This window comes from Ranitomeya variabilis, chromosome 3 (assembly GCF_051348905.1).
Source record: "Ranitomeya variabilis isolate aRanVar5 chromosome 3, aRanVar5.hap1, whole genome shotgun sequence".
NCBI lineage: Eukaryota > Metazoa > Chordata > Amphibia > Anura > Dendrobatidae > Ranitomeya > Ranitomeya variabilis.
This window is the reverse complement of record NC_135234.1, coordinates 713,317,663-713,328,243: the sequence shown is the minus strand read 5'-3', so window position 1 is coordinate 713,328,243 and position 10,581 is coordinate 713,317,663. Positions and strand designations below refer to the sequence as shown.

General features: G+C 43.5%; 1 protein-coding gene across 1 annotated transcript in view; it reads right to left on the bottom strand.

The window, feature by feature from the left end:
• Positions 1 to 590: 590 nt before the first annotated feature.
• The window catches only part of URAD (ureidoimidazoline (2-oxo-4-hydroxy-4-carboxy-5-) decarboxylase), a 37,815-nt gene continuing 27,824 nt past the window's right edge, over positions 591 to 10,581 (bottom strand). Inside the window, exon 2 of the mRNA XM_077299825.1 lies at positions 591 to 1,127. Within this exon, the coding sequence (XP_077155940.1) occupies positions 772 to 1,127 (356 nt within the window). The 3' untranslated portion in view covers positions 591 to 771. The remainder of the gene's footprint in view (positions 1,128 to 10,581) is intronic.

The following is a 10,581-nucleotide window of genomic DNA, read 5'->3' as shown; positions in this document are numbered from 1 at the left end:
TACATGTACATCCTTATAAATTTTCAGCAAAATCGGAGAAGGTCGAGTGGGGACCACTGGTCCACTTGACATGGAATGACCCCAATGCGTTTGGTTTTGCCTTCCATTGAATTCAATGGGGTTCTGGTACGTTCGATGAACTGTTCGGCGAACATCGGGATGTTTGACGATCTGAGACTAAACCTTGAAAGGTTCGCTCATCTCTAGACTGGAGTACATTTGCTACAAATGTTGGATCAGGCAAAAACAAATGAAAACGTTAAACCTTGCCCATGGTGGTGAGCTAAAAAAAAAAAACAAAGATGTAAACATGTAAAAAAGAGTCTTATAAAAAGAGCACAAGTGGAAACATGAATTTGGTGCAATATAAAAAAGGAGCAAAATACCAAAAATTCAACAACAAACTGGTGAAAATACAATAATAAATCAGGCACAAAATGTCTCTAATGGAGTGTTGGTTAGATACATATGATGCCACAACGAACACCTATGGTTCTGTAGTCTGCAGTGACAAGAATTCACTAAAGTATCAGAACGTCTTCTGTACTCATCCGAGATGTCAAAAATTCACTAAGGATTAAAAAGCCAATTTAAATAGTATTTTATTTTACATTTAGAACTGAAACAACATGGAAATTCCTCTAATCACGTAATTACGATGTCATGTCTTTAGTAAAACACAAGATTTACAGTGAGTTCTTTCATTACGAGGTCACATGCCCTTAGATATTTCTTAATTATGCTCATATGTACATTGAAGTTTTCCAGTTATCACAGTTTTGTGGGCAAGGAAGAACCTTTGCATACTATGTCTTGCAACCTCAAGTGACAAATCTTTTTAACCTCATCAATCCCCTTGTGAAGTTCTTCCGATGGAGCGTTCCGAAGACGACCGGTCAATTCTTCCATGATTTTCTCTTTGTCTGCCATTTTCGCACATATAACAAAAGGAAACCCAAACTTCTGCTTGTATTGGCCGTTCAGAAGAGTCATCCTCTCTCTTTCCCTAGAATTTAAGGATGTGAGCCCTGCTTGTCTTTGCTCCTGCTGTGACTCCATTGTTAAGGTCCCACTTGTCAATTCTCTTCCGGCCAGGTCAGGATGACACCTCAAGATGCCTTCTTTTCCTATGTGGAAATAAAAAGAAATACAAAAAAATATTTAAATAAAATTGCTGACCTAAAGTTTTGGGATTTTGTGAACCATACAATGTCCCATCATATTAATGGTTTTACTTATATTTTTCACAGTGTCTAGTACAGAACAGGACAGACTTTATTTAGAGACACCAGTGAGGTCTTTGTCGGTAGGGTTGTGATTATATGGCAATAAAAACATTTGGTCATTACACTGAGTAACCAGGAGAATAATGCAATAAGCTTGTGGAATTTATGGCTTCCCTCGAGCAGAGACAAGATAAGAACTTAAGGATATTTCCAGTCTTTTCAAGCTGAGCCCTTCAAGGCTTTGATGTATTTCAACCTACAGAGAAACTCCATTCTTATTCTTTTCTATTTGGTGGAAATGTTCCGGAACTATTGATGGTCACTGGGAAATATTTACTAAACTAATGTATGTTTTTCACTGTCGTGAAAAAGTGGGGGTTGCTGATGTCCAATTGTTTACCAAAATGACCAGTGTACCCTTGTCCACACTCACTTTTATTTTATTTTCCAGCAAAATTTCCTAGTAATATTAACATAAAATATATATTTGGTCAATCGACTGCAAGTTAAAGGCTTTGACGAGGATTTCTTTAAAAAATAAGCCTTTCATGATAAAATTATTTCTTTTTTTTGCCGTAAGTTTTTTTTCTATATTTTTCCATCATGTTTTATTCATATTGAGGGATTGGTTTTACATGAGACTTGCTGTAGTGTTGAATTACACTATTTATTTTCCCAAATAATTTAATGAAAAACAAGAAAATAAATTCCAAGTTTGGCAAAAATGGTGAAAAAAAAATGCAATTCCGCCATTGTTTAAATTGTGTTCACTGTAGGGTAAAAAATAAAATGACCTGGTTGCACGATTCTTCAGGCCAGTGATACCAAATTTGCAAAAGTGATTTTTATATTTTGATGGTGAGAAAAAAGTCAGAAATATTTCGCTTCACTATTTTCTGAGATCTGCAACTTTTTACATTTTTTTTGTCAGTGGACCTGTATTAGGGCTTGTTTTGTTGCATGGCGAGCTTATGTTTTTACTCATACCAATTTTAGGTACATGCAACGTATTTTATTACTATTTTTTAGGGAAAGACTGTTTACCTAAAAATGGCAATACCGGTTAGCGTTTTTTTTCTTTACAGCTTTTACCTTATGGCTTAATTCATTCGATATTTTCACAAATCAGAATTTTACAAATGCGGCAATAACAAATGAGTGTATTTTCTATTTTTTTTATATTTGAATCAAGAAATGGGGGTGATCTAAAATTTTATTTTTTAAAACTTTTTTTAACCTCTTTCTGACCTCGGTCGGGATAGTACGTCCAAGGTCAGATCCCCCTCTTTGATGCAGGGCTCCAGCGCTGAGCCCGCATCAAAGCCGGGACATGTCAGCTGTTTTCAACAGCTGACATGTGCCCGCAATAGCGGCGGGTGAAATCGCAATTCACCCGCCGCTATTAACTAGCTGACAGCGGCATTTAACCGGCGCTTAATAGCCTGAGATCCTTTTGGGATATTGTCCCCTTTCCCAGATTATTAACATCAGCCCCCAGACATCAGCTTTCCCTCTGCTGGTTATGAAAATTGCACGGGAGCCCACGCCATTTTTTTCATGTCTTAAATTTACAAAGGAGGGACACAGCGGGTGCTGAATACAACTCCCATCATTGTCGCCTCATCGCGCTAATCTCAGGGAGACCAGGTGACAATTATTATTATTATTATTTACTGTTATAGCGCCATTTATTCCATGGCGCTTTACATGTGAGGAAGGGTATACATAATAAAAACAAGTACAATAATCTTAAACAATACAAGTCATAACTGGTACAGGAGGAGAGAGGACCCTGCCCGCGAAGGCTCACAATCTACAAGGGATGGGTGAGGATACAGTAGGTGAGGGTAGAGCTGGTCGTGCAGTGGTTTGGTCGATCGGTGGTTACTGCAGGTTGTAGGCTTGCTGGAAGAGGTGGGTCTTCAGGTTCTTTTTGAAGGTTTCGATGGTAGGCGAGAGTCTGATGTGTTGTGGTAGAGAGTTCCAGAGTAGGGGTGATACGTGAGAGAAATCTTGTATACGATTGTGGGAAGAGGAGATAAGAGGGGAGTAGAGAAGGAGATCTTGTGAGGATCGGAGGTTGCGTGTACGTAAGTACCGGGAGACGAGGTCACAGATGTATGGAGGAGACAGGTTGTGGATGGCTTTGTATGTCATGGTTAGGCTTTTGTACTGGAGTCTCTGGGCAATGGGGAGCCAGTGAAGGGATTGACAGAGGGGAGAGGCTGGGGAATAGCGAGAGGACAGGTGGATTAGTCGGGCAGCAGAGTTTAGAATAGATTGGAGGGGGGCGAGAGTGTTTGAGGGGAGGCCACAGAGCAGGAGGTTGCAGTAGTCAAGGCGGGAGATGATGAGTGCATGGACTAGGGTTTTTGCAGATTCTTGGTTGAGGAATGAACGCATTCGTGAAATATTAATGATGAATTCTGCCTTCAGCATCCGGCGCCTGGGATCATCGCGAATCGTACCGCTTTTTTCCAAGCACCGGTATGTGTCACACTGATGACATACTGATGTCATCAGTGTACATGTGTGCGACATGCTTTTTGTCCGTGCTATGCATTATTGGTTGTGTTTTTACTCTTACTTATAGCTTTCTATGGGTGAAAAAATGCTGCAAAAACGCTGAAAGAATTGACATGCTGCAGTTATAAAAAACGCAACAGTTTTCCAATTTAGTCAGGAAAAAAAACAATGTGTGCGTTTGCTGGTATTGTAAAACACAGCATTTGATTTGCATAAATAAGCAGCAAAAACGCAACATGTGAACATAGCCTAATAGCTAAACAGAGTTGTGTTTGCAGCATTTGTTCAGGACAGCAGGACAGGTTTTATAGATATATATATATATATACTGTACTGTAGAATGCAAAAAATGTAGGTTACTATTTACTCACAGCAAGCAGAGATCTTGAAAATGTGAAGGAATAAACTCAAATTCTAGGTGTATATTTGTATGCAGCAAGTATTTGCCCTAAGTTTCATCTTCCTAAGTGCGCTGTAGAACTTTCCTTTACCAATGATGATGTTTTATCTGCAGACTCATCAACAACTTCCACACTTCGTCATATTCCTTCCTTCTGTGTTTCTAGAGTTTTGCAAAAGTTTGTGCACCCAACTAAACCGTCTGCTTACATTCTTTGGCTCTCTAGGCAACATGCAATTACAGCGACTGGGGATGACAAGTCTGACTCCAGAACGAGAAGGAATGTCCTAGAAGACAGGGAAAGTGTGATCTCTGCAAACAATGCTCAACAAGTAATATTATTAGCCTGTCAGTTAAAAAAAAAAGTGTATCTACCCGCAGCCATCCATAATGGTCAATAGCATTTTAGGCATATGCAGCCGTCTAATTGGAAGTGCAGCTGTAGGGAGAAAATGAAGGATATCTTCCCTGCAGCCTCTCGCTTCCCACCATCGAGAGACACCTGAACATATTTAGAAGGGTATTTACCGGCATATTAGCACTATGGCTGCAGGTAAATACCATTTTTTGGCTGACAGATTCCCTTTAATGTTGTCAGCTAATCTCACCAATGTGGAATAAAAAAAACCCCCAAACCTTTATTTAATACCTTAATACGTTTTGATGACACGTTTTTGCGGTACGTTCCTTATGTTATTTTATTTTTTGCTTCTTTCATTTTTTTATAAGTTTACAAATTGTGCAATACAAGAAAAACTCAACAGACGACAGCTAATTAAAGGGTAATGGACGGCGGAAATGGAAATGAAGGCTTCTGAGTTATTGCATGCTTGGGATGTACTGACTGCAGGGCGATCATGATAAGGATGACTGGGACTGAAATCTGCCTGAAGCCGCCTCATATTCCTTGTGGCTGCTCTTTGAAATTCAGATTTAAGATTTAGGATTGTCTGAAAAAAACCCTGCTGCCAAAAGGCCAAAGGTACAATACTAGTGCCAGACTTGGGATGCCCAGTCCACAGTTACCCTAAGGGCTCATTTCCACTGGCGAGAGACAAATCGGTCCGTAATCTGGACCGAAAAAAGGGATGTAGCGTATGCGATTGTCATGCGATTGTCATGCGAGTGTAATGCGAGTGCAATGCGATTTTTAATCGCACTATCCATTTTACATCCGTATGACATCCGTATGCAATCCGTTTTTTTTCTCTGCAACTATTTTTATACAATCATTTACAGGACCATGGACAGTGTTCTAGGCCACAGAATGGTGATGCTTCCTTAAAAAACGGACGGAATACGGATGGTCTGTATTCCGTCCGTTTTTTTTCTCGCACCCATTGACTTACATTGGTGAGTCTTGTCCGAGACTCGCAGCAAATCGCAGCATGCTGCGATTTTTTGCTCAGTCCGATTTCGGCTGAGAAAAAAATCGCAAATGAAAAGACAACTATTGAATAACATTGGTCCGAGTGCAATCCGATTTTTTATCAGATTGCACTCGTCCGTTTTCCTCGCCAGTGGAAATGAGCCCTAAGGGCTCGTGCACACGATTACATTATCAGTCCGAGTGTGATTCGACAAAACATCGAATCTTACCAAAACCAATGTTATGCTATGAGGCCGTAAATATGTCCAATATTGTTTCCTCGAACAGAGTATGTCTGGAAAAAAAATGAAGCATGCCTGAGTTTGATCTAATATTTAGATTACACTTGGCCATGCAAGTCAATAAGTCTATGGAAAACATTGGACTGCACTTGGATGACATCTGAGTGGAGTCCGATTTCCATGGACTGACAAAGGAGAATATGGACACATTTTTTTTCTCTATCTATGATCACACTCTGATTAAATGCTGATCAGAGTGTGATTTGCATAATTGATGCAATTCTCTTGGATGAGAGACTCTCTAGCCACCTGCCCCTGTCCTTACAGCAAGGTTGGGCTCAGACAGTTGCACTAAAACTTGGGCCAGTCATGTCCGCAAATTGTGGACATTAATGTCTTTGTGTGCCCACCAGCATAGCACATGAATTAACTGGCTGCCTGTGGGAAAATATCATTGGTGCCCTGTTTATTATTGGATCGGTGTGCTGTCCGTTGACTGAAAATACGACTGCCTCAACAAGCCAAGCATGAGTGATCTGATTCAGATAGACTTTTCTTTTTCTGCTCCTTCGAGGACATTATCGTGTCAGAACCTGAGTGAGATTGCAGATCCTATGTACCAGATTGAATTTATTTAAATTCCATGAAGAAAAAGGAGTTTTCAATTCCAACGTTTGATTTTTTTTTTCCATCCGGAAACCATGGTGTAGCCACATGATATAGCATCTGATAGGTAGTGGTCCTCCTATCACTGAGACCCCCGACTACTAAAAGAACAAGGTCTTCTGATCCCTGTTTGGCATCTCTAGGCTGCTTGTGCATCCAGGAAGGTGACTGAATGGAGAAGTGGTCATTCTCCCTCCATGGAAGTCTATGGAGGTTAGAAAACTCATAACTACATAACTAATAGTAAACTGTGTAAAAGATTGGCACATGTAAATTCTATGATAAATGCATTGGGTGCCCTAAGAATTGGCCAGACAGATGCTTTACCACATCAGAAAGAGAAGGTCAACACACACATTGAGTTGATTTGATAACTTTTTTCCTGATCTGGATACACTGCTCTGGCAATGCCCCTCCATACATGAGAACTACCGTATATAATGTATTCCTGACCTGATAAGCCTGAGATCACACAACCATAGATCCTCTGAACCGTAATAATCAGGCCAATTATGCTAATGACACTCCGATTAAACTGATCAGAGTTTGACCAGAGTGTCAGCAAAGTGTCATCCGATTCTCTCGGATAAGAGAATCGGAACACTCTGTAAGGAGAAGATGGAGGTCAAAATTTCTCCATCTTCTCCATCGTGTGAGTCCGCAGAAATTGGCCTGAACTGGGATGTCATCCGAGTTCAGTTCAATGATTTCCACACACCCATAGACTTGGATGGGCGAGTCTCGTCCGATTTCCTAGTGAAATCGCAGCTCTTGTGGTCCAAATGCTATCGATAAACAATCGAATAGCCCTTGCCCGATTAATACAGTGGTGTGAGCGAGCTCTATGTAGCTGTCAGTAGAGCTAGAACTTGAAAATACCAAATAAACCATGTCATGCTTAAAAAAACAAAAACAGACTGACACCACATCTTGTTTCTCTCCAGAAGATAATCTTGTCTAGAAAAGACACTAGAATCTATGGAAAACTAAAAATAATCACTTATCTATCACTTCCAAAATACATAGGAGCCGATTCATCAAAGCCTTTAGCTTTTATGCCAGAAAACTAGAGTAAAAACTTTGAAAAGCTGCAAAATTTTTGCACAGCAAAGGGGGTCGTGTAAAACAAAATTGTAAATTCAACTGTGTTGACGCCATTTTGAATCGGCTCTACCAAAATGTGAGGAGCAGGGGATGGTGCAAGATGGAGCGTGGCCGCACCGTCCGTCAAATTCATCAAAAGCGTTGGCGTTTTGTCCTCCAGAAATGCTACTTCAGTCTCTGAGGTGCATGCCACTAACAATATGTGTTGGATTCATTAAGTGGCGTGTCCTTCTTAATGAATTTGGCGCCTTCGACTCCAGCCAGACGGGCATGTGCTAAACTAGTCTTGATGAATTGGCGCCAAAATATTCCTTGAAAATCTTTCATAGGTCTTCTGATAAAGCCAACTTCTTCTCTAATGACGGCCACTTTAGCGATCATTTGGTCAATGCGGGTTCAGCTCATGCAAAAACAGGAAAAATTATGGTGGCTGCAGAGGTTGTGCAGCGCCCCAGAGTCCTGGTCGTTGCAGTACTGGTGCTCCGCCGCTAAGGGGGGCCATGGTACGTCTGATGGCACTGAAGGAGTTCATCTGACCAGGTATCACAGACACCAATACACTTCACAGTCTGGCCTCCAGGGGGAGCTAAGGGTTCTATGTATTAGGCCACTCCTCACAATCTGGTAAAACTGGGGGTTAGGCAGGAAGTTAGATCAGAAAGCTGACTGGGTTGGAACCAGGCAACACCTTGTGGCAGAGGGTGTTGTAGGGGAAGATTCAGAGGGGTCCCTGTCAGGGGTGGGATCCTGACAGAGGCCTAGCAACCAGAGAGAACGTTACGGGACCGCGCCTGCACGATATAGCGGCGGTACCCCAAGAAAGGACAAGAAGCGAGGTTTATTGTGCTGAGTGAGAAATGAGATCAACGCAACAAGGAGAATACCAGTAGGAGTCGTGCTGTAAGACGAGGCAACATGCTACTGAGGCGCATAACCGGTGGCCGGAACGCCGATGAAGTATAGAGCTCCAGGCCAAACTTCAAACCTACGGCAGGACAGTCAGTTATAGGCGGGCTGTCTCACCCAATTGACCTAGGAAGACACAGGGGGGTAACAACAGGAGTGGGGCGACGCTAGAGTCCCGGAAGCGCTCCGAGCCTCCCCGTCATACGGGTGCGTCCTAACCATAAGATCTGGGGGACGTGGAAGAACATCAGAATCGAGTTGTGAGGGAACACGAGAAACAGACACAACAGTTGTGAGGACTATCCCGTGGTGCTTAGCAGGGAAGGACTACAACACACAAGCGCTAGAAGGTAGGCACAGATTTCCACCTGCAAAGGGAGCTCTGGAGGTGCCATCGGACCGGCCAGGCTTGCGCAGCCCGGTTAACCGTATTCCGGATTGAGGATCCTGAAGCCTTCAGTAAAGAGGTAAAGAGACTGCAATCTGGTGTCCTCGTTATTTACTGCAACCTGCACCGCACCATCACAACATCATCACCATCACGCACACCTATCATTGTACGCCCCTCAGCAGGGTCACGGACCGGGTCTAGCCACCGTGACAACCCCAGAACAGAGACTCAGAGGCCCGGTACCGGGTACCCCTCGGCCCTGCGACAGTGGGGGCGCTGCAAACTTGGCGTCACGAACAGGATCTACTTAAGCCTGAAAAAATCGGGTCATGTGTGCCTTGGAACTGTGATTTATTATACTTGGACTGTGACTTATTGCAAAGACTGTGCTGTGCCACTTGCCGCCAAAATCCGCCGCCATTACAGCGCTGAGGAGAGCGCAGGAGAAGAAGAGGGGCGTGGAAGTGGGCGTAAACAGGCTGGAGAGCGCGAAAGACAATGGCCGCCCAGTCTAAATATTTCTGCACCGTGAGGACGTGTCCGTCAGCAGCCGAGATCCGCCTCCTGATTCTCAATGGTGGGCGGAGACAGAGAAAACGAAACCGCCCACGAAGGAGAGAGCGGGAAAAGGACAGGGAAGAAGGAGCGAGCCACATGGAGGACGCCATGGCCAGCCGCCCGGAGCCGGAGCGTGGGGTCGGAGCCGAGGACTCCCCCAGCTACCCGGAGAGGCACCGCAGCCAGATCTCCACAGTTGACGCTGACCTCCTGCAGACCGGAGCGGACGAGCTGATCCACCAACTCCTGCGGACGCAGCTGAGCACTGAGGCCGGGTGGAAGAAGACCATCATCGGGAGCCTCACCAGACATCTGTCGGCAGCTTCGTCTGGTCCGGAGCAAGAAAGAAGTTCCAGCGCTCCAAAGCCAGAAAGCAGTGCCCTGCCGAAAAGCGAGATGCTGCGAACGGAGAGGACAACTGTTGTGAACTCTATTTTTGGGCTCCCTCTAGTGGTCACAAGCGGTACTGTGTAGTGTTGTCTTTCTGCAGGTTGGCTTCATCACCTGGTTCGTTATCCTTGGTTGGTTTCCTATTTAGCTCACCTGGATACTCAGTTCCTTGCCTGCTATCAATTTATTCAGTGCTCTTCAGATTCCTGGTGACTACCTTGCTCCCAGTCTCTCCAAGACAAGCTAAGTTTTTGTTTGTTCAGTTTCTGATTATCAGCGTTCATCATGTTTTTTGTCCAGCTTGTTAAAATGTGATTTCTTACTTGCTGGTTGCTCTAGGGGACTGAGTTTCTCCCCTCACACCGTTAGTTGGTGTGGGGGTTCTTGAAATCTCAGTGTGGATATTTTGTAAGGGTTTTTTACTGACCGCATAGACCCCTTTTCTATTTTCTGCTATCTAGAATTAGTGGGCCTCTTTTGCTGAATCTGCTTTCACCCCTGTGTATGTGCCTTCCTCTTACCTCACCGTTATTATCTGTTGGGGGCTTCTATATCTTTTGGGGATTATTTCTCTGGAGGCAAGAGAGGTCTTTCTTTCTCTCTAGGGGTAGTTAGTTCCTCAGGCTGGCTCGAGATGTCTAGGATTTTAGACACGTTCACCGGCTGCCTCTAGTGTGGTTGGATAGGTTCAGTTTTGCGGTCAGTCCAGTTTTCCACCTCCCTAGAGCTTGTCCTATGTTTAGTCACCTTGCTGGAGTAATTTGTGATCCTCAACCACTAAGGATCATAACAGTCTAGCGGCC